Source organism: Solanum stenotomum, chromosome 1 (assembly GCF_019186545.1).
Source record: "Solanum stenotomum isolate F172 chromosome 1, ASM1918654v1, whole genome shotgun sequence".
NCBI lineage: Eukaryota > Viridiplantae > Streptophyta > Magnoliopsida > Solanales > Solanaceae > Solanum > Solanum stenotomum.
Genome location: NC_064282.1, coordinates 70,850,710 through 70,869,824, shown reverse-complemented (window position 1 = coordinate 70,869,824; position 19,115 = coordinate 70,850,710). Strand labels below are relative to the sequence as shown.

Genomic DNA, 19,115 nt, shown 5'->3' with positions numbered 1-19,115 from the left:
TGAAAAACCAACAAATAATCTGGACAACCAACAACACCACTACTACACTCACGTCATTGTGAATCTTTAAGGTTGTGATGAAAAATAAAAAGTTGTGATGAAAATTAAAGAATGAAGAAGAAGAGGGTAATGGATGGGGATGGAAGATTTTGACTTTTTAATTCTTTTTCTAAAGGGTAATGGGAGGGGAAAGGAAGATTTTGATTTTTTAAATTCTTTTTTTAACTTTAATTTTTTTGGACGCGCCAGTTTTTTATTTATTTTTTATTTTTTTGCCACGTCAATTTTAGAGAGTAAATAAATTCACTTTTAAGTAGTAAAGGTGTGTAATAGATCGTCATAATAGTTGAAGTGTGTAACTGACTTTTCGGTACAAGTTGAAAGGGGAATTTATGCCTTTTCCCAAACTATAAATAAGAAAAGCATCGTTTGATCCAATAACTAGGCCCCATCATACCATGATTTTTAAAACTTCCTGTTTTTTAATCAGGTCATTGTTAATGTGTATATAACATGCAATAAAAGGATACGAGTCAAAAAGTTCATCATTAAAAAAAGAGCAACAAAATCAAGCCTTCAAGTAGCTGTAACAAGCATCAGGCACATTACTTAAGAAATGACATAAGAGAAAAAGAAATCTGGGTATTGCACGTTCCACTTTGATACAAAAGTATAAATTATTATTAGCCAGACAATAAAAGGAACAACCTTTAACAAATGTAATGTAATCGAGTAGCCAAAGGTATGACCTAGTGGTCGATGAAGTGTGCTGAGCACCATGATGTCTATATCTAATAATTAGGCAAACCACCTAAAACTTTGATGCTGATCTTTAAAAAAAAACATACCGCATTTCCCAGAATAGAAGATAATAATACACCAATGAGGTAATTGACATAATCATATTTACATTAACTTTTCATTTTCAATAATACACATGCACATCCTTAGGCAAAACATAGTCAATGCTAACCTAATACATACACAAATATTATGCTGTGAAATCTGAATAACTCTAGACACAGTGACATTGATCGTCACTTTCTTCATGCCGATCTCATAAAAGCAGTGTCTTCTGTGCTAGGCAATCCCAACAACCATCGGGGTATATTCAACATGATTTTATCCATCAAGACTGAATGCGTTGACTAACCAACTTGTTAACATGGCCTCCTAATTCACTAGGATTCAACTCAATCTAGGCCTCTGACATCATCCACCTCTTTCGATAAAAGGTTTGTTGGCATCTATTTATCTTTTGCAGGTAAGAAATAACGAGTAATACCCAAATCCCTTTTCACTGTATTAGGTCGCTTCTGAGGCCTGAGCCATGCTTGTACCTCTTCTTGAATTTGTTTTGGTAACTCGTTCAAGATATCCTGGTCAATCTCATCAATGTCGTAACTCCAGGAAGGCCTTTTCAGTTTAATCTGGCTACAAAGATGAGCATCAACACTAGATTCACCTCTTGCGGGTGAATTTTCTTGAGGAAGTTCACTTTGACAGGCTGCGCAATATAAATACAACTAAGAAACCTAATACTCCATGCTTTAAATTTATATGACATCATTTTCCATTTTAGGACATCCCAAAATGTTTGACAACATGTCACAAATAATTTTATCTTATATTTGCTTCATTTCATCATATATGATGGTATTTGATTGGGCAAGAATTTTAATATATTAGGTCAAATAATTCAGTATAGTAATGATGGTAAAAAATAATACTAAAGTAACGATTGAAAAGTTAGTTTGATAGAGAAACTGTTAAGATGTCCCACATCGGTAGAGGAATGGGAATTTGGTCTCCTTATATGGACTTGGACAAACCTCCCCTCATGAGCTAGCTTTTGAGTTTGAGTTAGGCCCAGGTGTCATATCTTAACAGAAACATCACACGGAAGTTCAAAAGTTTAATAATTTTAACTATTTGAGTTCTGGAAAAAATGTGAGTTGTACAAATATGGAACAATGTGTGTTTTTGTACATCCAAAAATGACAAGTGTCAACAACTTTTAAAGCTTCAAAATCATTTGACTATTCAAATTTAGAACTTGATGTGATATGCTCATTATGATCTAATTGTTCAACAATTACTTTAATATATTTTCCACTAAGTCAATTTAACATCTTAAACACCATGTTCAGTCGAACACGATCATATAAAACGACAGGGGAGAGTACAAATGGACAGCGGATGGAAAAAGAGCACACTGACTGGTGAATATGTTACCTGACAAGGAGGAGGATTCGCTTAGCTTACTAGTACCAGCATGTTCTGCCTTTAAGAGAGAGCCAGAGAGTTGACTTTGAAAATATCGCGAGATTGTTGACATTCCCTGATATAACAACAGCAAAAAGAAGCTTAAAACAGTTCTATGAAGCAATCAAAACAAAGATTACTTTCACTATTTGAATACTGGGCGCATTTACTCCTAGAGAATTTTAAGGCATCAACTCCAAACATGGTGCAATTTGAAAGGGTATCGATGAAACTGATACCACTAATTCAGTGGCTGAGATCATTGATGACTGCTTTAAATGTGTGCATACCTTATTTACTTCCTTTTATGTGTGAAGCATTTGCATAGCAATACATAGAAGGAGAGGAAAGAGACTCTTTGATAAAGTAGATGTCCTTGATAAATGTTCTGATGCTTGTCTTTTCTAACTTGACCTAATGTTTAGATCATAGATATATGATCTCTAATCAACCAACAGAGATCTATTAGCCTCATGAAAATAAATCTTTTGGATTTTCTTTAGGCAGTTGCATGTTGAGTTTTCTCCTTAATACATATATTATTGAAGATTAAAATAACTACACAAAGTAAAAATACTTAAACAAGGAAAGAGCAGAATGGAAACCTAAATCTGACTACTCAAACGATCTGTCATCTTAAAATCCAGGAATAGCAAAATGCAGTTCATAAGTAAAAGAGTAACAACATTAGAAAGGACAATGGGGAATTAAAAAAAAATCATGCATTTAAAGAAAGCTAAATGGGTAAGGAGAAACTGAAGAATACAGCCAATACATAGCTACAATCCATGAGACAAGTACTTCTTATAGCAATGAAATAATAGAATGGAGTTTGAAACCTTTTCTTTATTTGACTTCCTCTTCCCTTCCTCTGACTCTAAACTATCTCTAATCTTTACAGTAAGGTAGTCCCCGCTTGATTCAGTCTGATCTTTCTCCCATCCCCGGTACACTTCAGCATCTAAAGTAGCATTGAAAAGTAAAATTAAAATAAATCAAGCTGGGAAGAAGCACAAGATTAAGGAAATATTGACCAAAGGTTTAGCTATTAGAACCAATAGGAAGAAGTACCTGGTGAAGAACATATTGAAGTCTCTTTATCTGGCAGCTGCTCAGATGGTAAAAAAAAAAAAAGACACAGAAACAGCCCTGATCAAGGTGGCTGCTGATTATAACTGTTTTACACCATAGAGGACCATCAAAATGGAAAATACAGAAAGCATGCATATTACTGAATGTTGAAAGACCAGGTCTATTAAATAATTTATAGCACAAAAGTAGGTCATAGTACTGAAATTGTTATAAATGACATCCCAGTTCAGTAAAGCGGCTTCCGAGATAACAATCAGTATATGGTTTGCTTCCTCTTTTCTTACCAGGGACACTATGCTTCACCTTTTGTCTTCCACCCTTAGAAGAAAAGGCTAGTGGAGTTTAAGATATCATGCTAAAGGGTTCTCACATCATGGACGAATGAGGGTAAAAAAGCTAGTCCAAGAGAGTCGGATTCAGGTAGGTAGCTGGAACACAAGACAGGGGAGTCGATGGAATGAGTGGATACTCTAAAAAGGGGGAAGTGGACATTGCATGCCTTCAGGAAATCAAACAGACAAGTAGGGTAAAAGGTTAGAGAAATAGGTAACATGGATTATAAATTATGGTATTGTGAGAAAGATAAAAATAGGAATTGAGTGGGAATTACTATAGAACCAAGACTAAGAGATATGGTTGTGGAGTTAATACGAGTTGGGGATACCATTATTGCAATAAAGCTCGTATGGGGGGAGGAGACAATCAATGTTATCAGTGCCTATGATCTGAGTTTTGGGATAACTTGATTCAGGAATTCCAGGAGATCAACAAATATTATAGGGGAGATATAAATGGCCATGTCGGTAGAGATGGTGATGATTTTGAACAAGTACATGGTGATTTTGGTTATGGTACTAAGAATGACAAAGGCAAGACTAAATAGACTTTGCCTTAGCTTATGATTTAGTGACAGCTAATGCATATTTTAAGAAAAGGGATTCTCACTAGATTACTTTTAGGAGTGGGGGTAACCATAGTCAAATAGACTTTATCCTTACAAGAAGACGAGAAGTACATGCAAGGACTGTAACAAAGTTATTCCAAGAGAAGCGATGACCTCCCAACATAGGTTAGTATTCTTAGATGTAAAACTTAGGAGTACAATAAGAAAAGTGAATGTAGTCATGTCCAAACATGTAACAACTGTTAATTAAGTGGTCAGCATTAATGTTACCAATTTCAAAAAAAAAAAGTGGTTGGCATTAAAGGGTATGCTATAGAGGCTCCATGGACATATATCGGGTTTGTAAATATTGATGGGTAGCCATGCTATGTGTAACCCATGTCAGGATTCTCTTATGGTATGTTGAGGCCTACCAACCATTTTAAAAGTAAAAGTAAAAAATAAATTAAAATAAAATTAATTATATAAAAATTAAAATTAAAAATAACTTTGTAATCTCACCATGTAATTACCAGCAATCTTCAAACCCCCTTGAAACTTAAAGATTGTAATTACTCGCTCTCATTTACATGTTGATCAAGTAATTACTTGGACAGACAAACATACCAACACAATATAATTACACACTATTACAATCAATTAAATTATAAGGTTACTTTCCAAATAGGCCCTAAATAAATTATAAGGTTACTTTCAAATAGGCCCTAAATATATCCTTACTTGTATGTAGCAAAGCCTAGTATGATATCTGCAAGTAAGGATCTCCACTTCCATCACTTAAATTTTCTTTTACAGATATATAGGAGAGGGCTAAGTGACTTTTAAGTTTTCAAGCCAACAAGTGGTTTGTGCTTTGGTGCCTTCCCTAATGTAATTGCAATGCTTTTACGTACCACTTTACTCAATTAACAAGCATCTTTATAAATCTAATCCATTGAAATTTCTACGGTCAATGTGGATTCATATAACTGATCCAAACTCACTTGAGACTAAGGTGTATTTGTTGTATATTAAATTTTCTGCTAAATCCAGTCACGACTAAAAAGTCTCCATTTTGTATCTATATACGTTCTTCATAGGTGCATGTGATTTCAACCCAAGGAGAGAAGTAGACAAGAAAGCTGCCTCGACTGAGGTTGATTTGCTCGTGATTCACTTTTCACCAAGCAAAAGCAACACCCATGGGACATGCTTAACAATGTTTTGGACACTTCTAATGAACACTGTGTCTTGAAACTTCAGGTAGGATATGATATCTTCTAAGAACTTCCCACAAGATCAACAAATTTCTTTAAGTATTAGATTCAACTACAAGCATAGAGAAAATACAGGCACATGGGTTGCAGATAATTGCATTCAAAACAAATGATGAATAAAATTGTTAGGAGAAAAGGTTAAAGGTGTAAAAGAAAATATTTTAACATCATTTGCATGCATCATTAAATTTATCAAGCATTCCTATGGTCCCTCCCCTCCCCCGCCCCTTAGCTCTTCAAAATATAGCATAACTAATATTCGAAACAATATTGATTTTTTTAATCAAGATTTGGAAACATTATGTTGCACGTATGATGTTCTTGTATGAAATCAATGCAGATTGAAATAACAAGAATGACATCAAACCTTTTCTTTACACGTGTCCTTGTCCTCTTCCTGTCTGTCTAGTGGCATGGAATATTTAGTCTCTTCATTTTCCTCACGACATGCTATCCATGGCTCTATTGACTGCAGTGTCAGATGACCTCCACTTTCAAGACTGTCCTCTTCTAAATTTCAATCTCAAAAGGTAAGACAATCAATTAAGAAAAGAAGGCCAAAAGAAAAATAAAGGTAATAGCATCAGGCCGTACAACCTGAAGGTGACAAAAGTGGAGCATCTTGGATATGTTGTTCGCTGGATAGTTTAACTTGAGGGAAAGTTTCCTCTTGGTTATGAAAATAATTCATAATAGAACGTGTACCCTGCCAAATGATTTAATTAGCTGAACATAATACCATGACACTAAGCATATGCAAGAAATAGAACACCAACCAAGAAATGTAATGAAAACGAAGTCAGAGAAAACTAAACGACAGAAAACCTTATACTCAAAGCAAGATTCCAGATGCCGTAATACATTTCAAGAAGTTCTTTATACGATTCTCTTTCATGTCAAAGCTTTCTTAACTGAACTATCAAATAACTAGGCAGAAACAAGCAGCGAAAGAGCAAAGTTGGAGCTCTTCATTAATAGCACCACTCAGCTGCACTTGACCCACTTAAACTTCCTTATTTAACTACAGAAGTTTTTCATCCTTTCCTCATCAAATAACCTTGAACAAGGTAAACTCCTCTGGCCATTTGGATGTTTATTCGGATTCAAGTTCACCATACACAGATCTCATAGCACTACCTCTTGTTTATTCGATCCTTATGTCATAGACTTTAATCCAAGATTATCTGTTTGTTTATTTTTGCTTCCACAACTAAATTTATTGGTAACTCGTTGAATACATGTGATGCAGTTCACCTTAAAGGAACTTCTAGGACATAGGATATTGCTTATTGCATAAATATTCATCTGTCCAAGGTTATGTTTTAATAGCAATACACTTCACACCATAGCAGCTTCAAAAATCTGAACATATTCAAACTGGGAAATAACCAACGAAAATAGAATATACTGTACATATCTTAGGCTGCTTCAAGTTAGAATAGAGTTTCATATTCGCTTGCACCAAAGTAACCACTGTAATGTTATCAGCAGATATAAAGATAATCCACATTTGAAATAAAAACTCCACAAGGCATATAAATCGCAACAGGAATTTTCAGCAATGATAACACTACATTATGCTGGAAACTCATTTGATGGGTTCATTAACTCGACAATAATTGCCTTTTGAAGTAGAGACCTGTTAAAAACCTATACGAGAAGTGGCAAAAATATGATCATCAACATGCGAATTCAATTTGGATGGAGTCATGGAGTTCAGGACAGTCAATTAGAGAAAGCAAAACATCACAAAATAAACTGTAATAAGAAGTTAAGCCATTTACTGATTATATCCAAACTGCAACCTGAAAGAAGCAATCAAGAAAAGGGATTTATCATATCAAGTATAAAGTAGTTGTACAATCCCTTTCTCATGTATCTTTGTAAGACAAACAAAAACCATTGCAATTAGCTTCCATTTGATATTCGGGTGCACATCTCAGAGGCTTATATTGCAGACCAGAAAAAAAGTCTATGGAGATGTAAACATTGGATATATGTATATAGAAGTCGATATTTGTAATAGATTATAGCTAAAAAAAACTTAGAACTTACTGATGGTATAGCTACTATTTTACTGGCTGAAACAGAAAGACCAGTTATACCCCACCCACTCTTTTGATTTCCTGAAATCTTCACATTGTACTGGCCAAGATATTCACGCAAACCTGCTTGAAACAGGCTTAGGGCATCTTCCTTAATCTTGGAAGTCCCATACCTCAGTGGACACGATTTTGATGGAAAATTCCTGAACGAATCTGCATCATTTGACTGCAAATAGCACAGACTTAAGTATGCAATTTCAGGAAACTCTAAATCTATGCTGGTCGGACTCTTAAAAAATGATGCCGCACCTGTGTCGGACTCTTCAAAATAACACTACTTTTGGAGAATCTGAAACACACCCGGCAACATTTTTAAAGAGTTCGAGCAACATAGCGCTAAATTACTTATATAAGGGACTTGCAAATACTCATGTCATCATACTGGAGACCTGACAAGAAAAGCCAACCTTGTATGCGTGAGCATGTAGAGTAAGAGTATGTGCAATACGTCTATTCTGTTCTAAATCAGACTGAAGACGTTCACTAAGTTCTTCGCAGAGCTCATTAAGCCACTTTTCAACCTAGAAACAAAGCAATGAAGTAGAAGTGGTCCATTTTAACTGGTAGATAAAACATTTAGAACTCAAAATAAAACTCCGATGTAAATATAAATAAAGAAGTATGTAAAAATCAGAACATCATTGCTTCTATTTTCCGTAGATCAGTTATGTCTAACTTGTAAAAGAAGGATAGATCAGTGTCATCCAGAAGATGGGTGTTCAGTTTGAATAAAACTTACAGAAGCGACAGTTTTAAGAGCTCGAGGTCCAGGAAATGTCTTTCCTGATCCATGACTGTTGGGAAGAAGGCGTTCCTTGACCTCTTCTCCATTAATGCCCCTTGCTGTATTCCATAACCAAGAACTGTGCAAGTTAAGCACAACAAGGTCAGTAGGTTACAGAGGGGCTTATCTGATAAGCCTAAAACTAAAGAATTACATCTAAAGACCAAATCATGTTGTCATTGGACACTTCAAATTTTAGTTAACCAATTGCAAGGGGAAATTTAAGTTGATTAATTATAAACTAAATATTTCAGTTCACATCATAGAAATCTTATTATTGTGTTGAGAATATAATTATATAATAAAAGTGTGCACTCTCTAACAGCTTAAGATTTTAGGTGAGATGGTCACACACTTAAACATGGTATCAGAATAGGCAGAGGTCCTGAGATCGAATCTCACCGCCACCCAAATCAAAAAGAATTTCCACGTGCTTGGCCCAGGAAAAAAATATCAGGCCGGCACGTGAGGGGCGTGTTGAGAATATAATTAAATAATAAAAGTGTGCACTCTCTAACAGCTTAACCTTTTAGGTGAGATGGTCACACACTTCAACTTATTGAATACAAAATTGATTTATAGTTATTATAAGTTACATGAGATTTATTACTTGGTACTCCCTGCATCCAATAAGAATGGCAAGGTTCAAAGGCAAGTATCAATCACCTTAGCTAGTAAATTAGACCATTCATTTAACAATATTATTTGTAAGAATAACATGTCAATAGAACTACATAAAACCCCTTCATATCTTAATATTTTTGCAAAAAAATGTACATATATAAAAACAAGAACCTATGTATCATGATTTTTATAGTCAAAAAAGGCTTCAAGGATGTTCATAAATTTATATTATAAAAAAGTAGTTTGACGCTACAAATAATAATAGTGGTATTCTCATTGGGATGGAGGGAGTATTTTTTTATTTTTTTGAAACTTGGTAACTTTAGATGGAGGGAGTATTTATAATTTCAACTAAAGCCAAAATCAAATGCTTACAGCAAAACTAACCTCTTACAACAGGCAAAATATCATAATAAAGTACTGTTAATTCCTAGGCTAACTAACATATGAAATAATAGTTAGTTGTCAATTTGTTCATGTGTGCATGCATCTTCTCTTTTTCTTTTCTGTTGGTGTGCATGCTATTAATATTTGATATCAAGCCTGTTCAACTTGTTAGTAATAGAATCAATTTCTTTGACTTGCCATAGGATTTAAATGGTACTTATTGTATTTTTTTCCTATCTTACTGAGCATGCCAAAAATTTGATCACTCAACAATTGTAATTTCAATGATTGAATCAGGTTATCAAGAAACGACATTCTCAAAATGATTTTCAATCAACTTCACTAGTTTCTAATTTCTATCAAAATATCAAAAGAACCTTACTGAAGAAGTAGGAAATGTTTTCAAGTTAAAACATAATTGACCGATCTGATCACAAAATTGCAAGCAAGTGTGCTACGCTTTTTCTGTACACATCAAACAATTTAAGAATAAGTGAAATTTATAAAACTGAAGTTGACACATTATAAGCTCCAGAACAGGAACATAAGAAGAAGTAGCAGAAAAACTGATGGATTTAATTGGAAAAAAAGCAAAAGCAAGTGTAATGACCCTCCAGGTCATGTCTGTGTTTATGTCTTCTTTTCGTCGTGTGTCTTCTTTTCGTCGTTTAGAGAGTTCTTACAGCAACCCCAAGTCATTTATGACTTGGTGAGACTGATAGTTTGGTCACCCGGTGGTCCGTTTGGTTTTAATGCGAAATTTTGTGTCTTGGAGCTTCTGAACCTTGAACAGTTAATTTCGATTAGGAGTTCAGGAAGACAGCATCAAAATACAATTTTGATGATTTCATCAGCTTCGAAAGGGTCATTTTAGGTTAGAGGCATGGTCGTCTAGGATCCCGAGGTTTACGGTGCGAATTTGTGCCATTAGGCAGCTCTACCAACTCCACTATTAGCACCTCCGATCAGAGGCAGAGGCCAGGGTCAAGACTGTCGTAGTAGTCATCGGGGTATTCAGGGTGGTCTGTGGGGAGGCAAGTCAGGTGGTAGGACAGATGCCCAGGGTAAAGGTAGATAGACTCACTTGTATGCAGCTCCAGCGAGGGTGGAGCCTGAGGCATCGGTCGATTTGATCACAAGTACGATTCTCTTATGCCATTAGCCCGCCTCAACTTTATTTGATCCGGGCTCTACCTTTTCATATGTATTTATATATTATGTTTCTCGTTTGAGTATGTGTTCGGAGCCTTTGGCAGCGTCGTTGCATGTGTCGACCCCCATGGGTGAGTCTTTAGTAGTGGATTAGGTGTTTCGATCTTGTTGGTGACTATCCAGGGGCGTGACACCCTAGCTGACCTTATATTGCTTGATATGCTTTACTTTGATGTGATTCTGGGCATGGACTAGTTATCTCCCTACCGTGCGGCCTTAGATTGCTTCTCTAAGACCGTTACCTTAACCATGTTTGGTATTCCCCCGGTGGTGTGGCAAGGCTCTTGTAGTAGCACACCGATTGGAGTTATTTCATTTATTTGGGCTCAAAGACTAGTGGCTAGCGGTTGCTTATCTTACTTAGCCTAGGTTCGGGACGTGAGTAGGGAGGTTCTACCAGTTGAGTCGATTCCCATTGTTCGTGAGTTCGTGGGTGTGTTTCCTATTGACCTACCTGGCCTACCCCAAAGCGTTATATCAATTTCCATATTGACCTTGAGCCGAGTGGGATTTCACTGGGTTGTTGTTGTTGTTGTTGTTGACCTTGAGCCGAGTACTCGTCCTATTTCTATTCCGCCTTATCGGATGGCCCAGCAAAGCTTAAAAACTCAGTGTTCAGCTTCAAAATCTCTTGGATAAGGATTCATTCGGCCTAGTGTGTCACCTTGGGGTACCTCTATTTTGTTTGTTAAGAAGGACAGTACGATGTGGATGTGTAATAATTATAGGCAGCTGAATAAGGTCCTTTCGCGGCCCTTCATAGTTGGAGACTCAAGATTTGGTCACGCTGCTCTATATCCTCTACGTACGGAGACAATACACTTTGGCTACAGCCTATTACCCCTTTGGAGACTATCTGCATTTCGAGGTCCGGGCTCTGCACCCCTTAGCTAGGCGGCTCTTATTGGTTACTTCGAGGTTATTCACGGTTAAAAGTCCAATCTTCGACCTTCTCTGGATTTGGACTCACCGTATCTTATTCTTAGTAGTTTTAGCTATTTTGTGTACCTGTCGGGCTTATGGGGTCCGTTCGGGTTTTTACTTAAACTGGCACACGAGTATACCTTCTAGGCTTATGAGGTCCATGTAGGTTTATTAGTTTAGTTGTACTTAGTTCTTTTCTATCTTGGTAAACTCGTGTGCTTTTCTTTTAAATTCCACTTTGACCTTGCTTGTGTCTAGATTCTACCATTTCATATTGCTTTAACTTTTCCTGCTCAGTCGGCTTATGATGTCTACTGAGTACCTGTTGTTTTGGTACTCATGCTATACTATGCATTTGTTCTGTGATGCAGGTTCGAGCACCAACTATCAACATTGACCATTCGAGCTTGTTGCAGCTTTTGATTTGAGGTGAGGGTGAGCACTTGGCGTCATGGACTTATCATCTCTCTCAGTATTTTTTTGATGACACTCTCTCAGTATTTTGATAGCTAGTCTTTTGCATTTTGAGACGAGCTTGTATTTTGGGTCCACTTTTGGGACTTGTACTCTTTTGTTTTAGAAAACTTGTATGTGTGACTTCCATTTTTGGAAGGGATCTATTATATATATATATATATATATATATATATATCTTTTGGTTTGTTTCCTTCTGTTGCTCTATTTTTGTTATTAAATTACTGCTTCTACTTTGTTTCTACCCATATATGCACTACTTGTTGTTCTAGCTTACAGGTTGGCTTACCTATTGGTGGGTTATAGTAGGTGCCATTGTGACTAGAGGAACTGGGTTGTGACAGCAAGGCTATTAGTATAGTCGTGTTTGAACAGATCTGTTTATCTTTGATTTATTGGAAGAGAAAAATATAATCAAAGAGGCTGTTTGGGTTTAGCTCAAAATCTGGTCAAACTAGCTTTTAATTATTTTTACCTTAATAGCTACTCAATCCAAAGTCCAAACACCTTATAAGACTGTTGGTATTAAAAAATTCCACTTAAAATTAGAAGTATGGCAATAAATAGTGAGTTCAGCTATCTTGAGACGGATTGGTCATCAAATTCCTTATTTTCTTTCTTTTTTTCGTTCATTGATTTAGTAATTCAACTAGTGGGACTTCTTCCCTAAGACGAGGAGTCTGCCCAACATGAGCATGATAGACAGACCAAAGACTAACAACATATTTGAGTCTGAGAATAGATTATCACCCAGTATTTACTCCATAATATTCTTGTAGCTTTTCTTCTGAAAACTGGAGCAGATCCCCAACAGTGTTCACACCTAAGTCAATCTGCAAAGAAGTTCCAAGTTTTCCTCCAAGCTGTTTCCTGTGAACAAATAATGCCCCAAGACATGTTAAAAGAAAAAAGTATTTAGAAGAATAAACAAGCCAAAAAGTACCATTTACATTATAGAAACCATGTGCCACATCACAGTAGAGCAGTCCACGAAAGGACTGAGAATAAGAATATATAAAGAAAAGAATTCAATTTCAATAAAATTAAGACATAACCATGCATCCAACATACTATTAACTACTTAAAAGATGGTAACAAGGTGTCAACAAACGATTTCTGTGCAAACCCCTACATTTTTTTTATAGGCAAAGTTCTAAGTAATTTGCTGATGGATGAGAAAGGCACCACAGTTTGCTGAGCAGGTTTATTCATTCCACTTGCAAGTTTGGCCAGCATCTGCTCACAATATCATACTCAAGTTACTAAAAACCTTCTTCAAAAATAAACCATCAAATCTATAATTATGCATTTCTCATGTAAACGACATTTATATCCACCTTATTGTTGTTACAAAATAATAATTATTTCCACCTTATTATGAGCAATGCCTGCAGAACAAGTGAACTCAGTCTCTTCTAGTACTTGCAGCCGAAGTTCTGCAACAATAAAGGCTCCACAGGCTAACAACTTATCACGGCGACTAGCATCACTTCTAGTGAACCAATGTCTGACATTCTCTCTGGCATCGCTACCAACCTGTGCAGGAAACGAAGTCACCAGATATCAGCAAAAACCCGAGGGATATGGATAAATAAAAAAATATACTTTTAAAAATCCAATACAAAAAATAACATTACTGTGCAGAAGTCCATGGAATGATGCACAGATGTAGGCGTGCTCATCTCCAATACTACCATCTCAAAACAAAATAGAGTTTATTTTATTACTTAAATATCATAAACTAATGTTGCTGTTGAATGCATTTATCAGATCGCACTAAGGTTTCAGACCTCATGCAAGGGGGGACCAAAAAAAAAGAAATGGTGCTAAAAATATCCCCTTCTTGATTCTGTCTTCTAGCTGGTAGAAACGGAGGACACTTTAGAACAAGTACTACCACGTCTTAATCCCCAAAGAACCGAAGTCAGTATATGAGTCTGGGTCCATAACCAACTCTATACCATTTGGGTTTGTTTCAATTCTATAATACCCAAATTTCAAGAAATTGGACTCCTCCATAACTTGAAATTCCCTGAATCTCACATTTATCCCGATACTAACATAAAAATCTCTAACCAAACTGAAAACACTCCCAAAAAATACCTGACAAATTGAAGATAGAAATATGTACACAAATAATAGAGAATGTCAAGACTCTAAAAAAGATAAGGTATTATCGATATTGTCTTCCACTTTCCTATTTCTAAAGAAGAAAGATAAGCTGCTTTAAATGACACCTACTTCCTCAAGACCCAAAACATGTGATTGTACTACTTCTTCACTGATAGTTTCCAGGCACTCAGGAGGATTATCTGCCAACATTGCTTCAGCAGCTATAGTGAGATCCAAATACACTTCATCAATTGAAGCACGCTCACATCGGCCTCTTCTAGAAAGTATGGAAACAACCTGCAATTGTATTATGGTATGATTATCACCAACATTATTCATTCTTAGCACAACGGTAAATTTCAGTGTCAATGAACCTCTGAGCCTGCATTCCTGTAGGTATTAAGATCAGCTTTACCACGGGCAACTGGGACTTGAACAAGATGAATCTCCGGACAAACTTGTTTTGCCTCATCACCTCGCATTGAGCTTAAGCATGTAAATATTTCAGTTCTCAGATGCTTGATGAGTATCAACTTCTCCAAGAATAACCAGTTAACTACTCATACAACCATAGGTAAACAGACTCACCGCTTCACCCCAAACTTACGAGCCTCATAACTGACAGCAATCAGTCCCCCACCTTGCCAAGAATTGTACTGTACAACAGCAGTGGGTTGACCTCTTAGACTTTGTTGCTTTCGCTGCTCCACTACAGATTCACAGTATGACCAGTTAGCCAGACTATAAAGATGATATCATGGCACAACCAAAACTGCACAGTAAAAAGATAAATACACAAGAAAAGGATGGTAACATTACTATTATTAATAAAATATGGTAACATCACTATCTCGTGATCATAACAGAAAGAACATTTCTTTTATAAATATATAAAAAGTACATTCTTAAAACTCAAAGTGAAAGGCAAGTTTTACAAAATGGTTATAAAACCAAGAATATTAAATGGGAGTGGATGTTGATCCAGGGATGATTTTGCAAGAAGGTGGATGTTTATACAAGGTTAGACCAAAACAAAAATGATAGCAACCAGTGAAAAATGCAAGAATCACATAAAGGATAAATTGACATAAGGTCACTTGAAGATGGTTTAGTCATTAGAATATCATGAGAAGATATGTCCAGATTCATTATACTTGACTAAGGAAAATCTTATAGAATAAGCTTTGTAAATACCTTCTGGTGTGTTTTAGTTATAGAATATTTACTTAATTTATTAGCAGAGATATTGATTACCATCAATGCATATCATACATGGCCTAAAACTCCTATGTAAGGAGCACCTCTTGTATATTGTTACTGAATAAAGTCAAGGGCAGTGTTTTTCAGAGTGTGGCGACAAAAAGCAACAGGGCACTGATTCTCTTTCACTCAAAAGCATGAAGCGTGAAGCGAAGCGCTTGCTTCATCGAAGAGAAGCCCCCTTTTTTTATAAAGACAAAATAAACTAGTACAAAAACAACATATATAAGCAAATGTAAAATTCCTAAAATGCTCCTTTAGTCCCGAGCTTGGTAAATAAGGGCGTGGGAAATTCTTTTCTTCCTGTCTTCTTGTGATAGGGGGAGTCACTCTTGAGTCCTCACTCTAGGGTAGGTCAGTTTCGCTTTCCCTTGTCGGTAAGTATATTTGTCATGGTATTGGTGTTTGTTGTTCCAATTGTGTTTGTGAATTTAAAAAAACTAAAAAGTAGAGAGCACAACAAGCAAAATCAAATCTAAAATTTGAATAGAACAATATGTTAATGCATTTGAGTCGTTATTCAATTTTTTATCCATCCATAAGCTCTGCACTTTTTCCTTCACATGTGCCCGGGAACTTGGACAAGTTGTAACCTTGGGATTACCAATTAATGAGATGATGTTTGTGACTATAAATTCCCCTTTTTGTAATTTGTAACAAAAAAGACATTTAATTGAGGTTTGTCGATTTAATTAACTTTCTATGCATATATCCAAGTTGAGTCTTTCTTTTGATCTTGTGACGCTATTTACATTCTTTAAAAGGCAAACAAAACAAAACTCAGCTACTTTAATTGAAAAAAATCTACTGATAATGGACTATTTGGAAAGATTTAAAATTCAGCTATAAGAAGAAGTCTAGCTCTAAGTTGAAGCTTCTGAAACAAGCAAAATATGGAGACCCGGGTTCCATTTTTTCTTTAAAATTGATATCTTTAAAACTTAAAAAACATAAAAACAATTGTTTCCTGGCGCTTCACGCTCCTCCCCATGAAGCGAGCACTTACATAGGATCATTGCACTTCATACCCTTGAAGCGATATACTTGTCGCCTCACGTCACTTCTCACTTTAAGTGATGAAGAGTCCGTTTTCCATAACACTACTAAATAAGAAGTTTTTTTCTAGTTTCACAAGGTATCAGAGCTTCTGCAACCTTGGTAGAGACTCAAATAGCTGCACCTACCAACAACCGGTGCATGCCAACATGTGTCGCATGTCGACCAATGTTTTTATATTTCTTTTCCTTTCGGTTTTTGGCGATGCTCCTCTCTATAACAAGCAGTGTTTCTACTTCGAGAGACCATTCAAGCATTGCTCCACTCTTCAACAACCTTTCATCAAGTGTAACTTCTTGGCACTACTACTTTTTTCACTACCAGTGCCTTCCATTCGACCTAGGATTTCTTGTCTTTATTCTACCAATTTAAACTTAAGTAACTATGTCTTGGAGATTTGCAAAACAATATCTCCTTTTGGAAATTGAGAACAATATTTTTTTTGTGTGTCAAGCGCAAGAAACACTTTCTTTTGTTATGCAATTATTATCAACGACTTTTCGGAGGAAAAGAATTTCAGCATGACTTTTATTTTTGGTATTTTGTGAGATTTCGATATCAAGTTGGTTTCCCTAATTTGAATTTGAGGGGCATGTTAGGATATAAAGAGAAGATTTGGCTAAACCATATTTATCTAGATTCATTATACTTACAACAACATACCCAGTGAAATCCCACCGGGTGGAGTTTGGGAACGGTAGAGTGCGCAGAGACCTTACCACTGCCTCTTGGAAGGAGAGGTTGTTTCAGAAAGACCCTCAACTCAAGTACATCAAATCCAAGTAAAAAGGAGAAAACAAAAATGAAGAGAACATAAAAGTTTGTGAGAATTCATGTAGCCAACTTCTGGTACTTCAAAATTTGTATAACGCTTGCTTCAGATGAAATTTAATTGGAGGTTAGTGAGAATTCATATAGCCAAACCCAATATGTTTGGGGCTGATGTGTAGTTATGGTTTGTTGTTGTAGAGCATTGACAATAAAAACTTGTGTGCTATCGCTTGGGCTACACTTATATTTAGCATTTTATATATTGTTTACATCTAAAACATTATATGTAAGAACACCCAAAGCTTTTTCCTTTTATGATAGCGATGTCAAGATCAACTTATGCGCATCTCAACTATTCCATCGAGTACCTACTCCCTTCCACAAATGTAGGTAATATGTAAATCTACCCATGAAGAATAGGTAGATGAGAAAAACTATTTTCTTTTTTCAATAAAAGGATTTCAGAAAGAAAAAATCTTCTCATCTGCCTAAGTCACCTTGCGGGAAATTAAACCGGAGACCTCACAATTTTCCTCCCACTTCATAAGCCACACCCTTGGTGCAGAAGTATCCAATTCCTTAAACCAACAACTATCAGCAATTTCTTACCAACTATAGAAGAGCTATGGAAAAAGTAACCTGCCTAAGAAATAACAAAGCTTTAAAGGAACATCCTCAAGAAAGTATTGGCTCCAGAAATGGAGGCACAGTTTTAGGTACAGCCTACAGGGTCCGTCTTTGGCTCAAACTCAGTATTTATATTTTAAAAAAACTCATTTGATACTATAAGTAATCCAACAACAACATGCCCAATGTAGTACCATAAAGTGGGGTCTCGGGAGGGTAGAGTGTACGCAAACCTGACCTCTAGTGGGCTAGTTATTTCCAATAAACCCTCAGATTAAGATAAAAACAGTCTAGAAAAAGAAGCAATGAAAATAAAGAAAACAAGTAGTAGCAGAACAATACTATAATCAAACTAGACGAAACAAATAATAACAAGAAACAAAAGTAATACTAGAATGGACAGCAAGTCAATACACCCATACCTACTACACTGGTCAAGAACCCATGAATTAAAAATCTTGGTTCCGCCTGTAATGGTCTTATAATTGAAAGGAACGATCACAAGGTCTTCAGATACCTTATTATTACAACAAATCCTAAAGGAAGGGAAGTAATTGTGATATTTTTCAAAAGAGAAATGAAGGGATTGTACATATTAGTGTCTAGTCTGCATATGCCCTAATATGAATACACAAATTAATATAAATCCCAAAATTTTCAGAGAAAAGTAGAACCTTGAACGTAGAAGCAATCCATGTCGACGTGAGCAATAACTCTAGAATCCGATAACTCGGGTCTTGCCACCGGCATCTCTCTCGCGGCTCCTCAATCGTCTTCTCCTAGTAAAATAATTTCCCACCAATTTCCTTTGAATTTTTATACTCCAATCCAATTCCCTATTATATATATATATATATATATATATATGTAAATAAATAATGAGAGAATTAAATGAAAGGTGTCAATTAAGTCTTGCTTGTTATAAAATATTATAGTGTGGATGTCCACTACACCAAGAAGTTACTCTCACCCTTATCTCCATTACTTTCCTCCATTATGAAGATAACCATAACCTCCATAACTTCCAACTTTATAACACCATTATTCTTGTAACCTTTCACTTTCATAACCTCCTCCATTATATTCATGTTAATGTCATGTTTATGACTAACCTTTTGTATGCCTCTATGTTACAATATAAATAGAGGCAAGGGTTCATATTGTATACACTTGAAGACTTGGAATAATAAGAAAAGCTCTCATCTCTTGTTTTACTATTTCTANAGGAGAGGGTGGAGACAATTAATGAAAGGTGTCAATTA

General features: G+C 35.8%; 1 protein-coding gene across 6 annotated transcripts; it reads right to left on the bottom strand.

Annotated features, from left to right (window-relative positions):
* Positions 1 to 1,108: 1,108 nt before the first annotated feature.
* Positions 1,109 to 18,644, bottom strand: LOC125868984 (DNA polymerase eta). Of its 6 annotated transcripts, none has more exons than XM_049549541.1 (16): positions 18,528 to 18,644; positions 14,728 to 14,848; positions 14,514 to 14,625; positions 14,269 to 14,436; positions 13,399 to 13,563; positions 13,160 to 13,263; positions 12,778 to 12,897; positions 8,362 to 8,485; positions 8,012 to 8,143; positions 7,573 to 7,788; positions 6,115 to 6,223; positions 5,885 to 6,027; positions 3,337 to 3,373; positions 3,105 to 3,226; positions 2,236 to 2,341; positions 1,112 to 1,507 (listed from the first exon to the last, which is right to left on the bottom strand). In XM_049549541.1, exons 1-16 carry the CDS (start codon positions 18,601 to 18,603, stop codon positions 1,248 to 1,250), a joined length of 2,115 nt encoding a protein of 704 aa, XP_049405498.1. In that variant the 5' UTR covers positions 18,604 to 18,644; the 3' UTR covers positions 1,112 to 1,247. The 6 variants fall into 6 exon arrangements, with proteins under 6 accessions (XP_049405530.1, XP_049405524.1, XP_049405498.1 ...); XM_049549549.1 differs by having other exon boundaries at positions 5,885 to 6,024; XM_049549556.1 differs by having other exon boundaries at positions 8,030 to 8,143.
* Between the last annotated feature and the right edge of the window lie 471 nt (positions 18,645 to 19,115).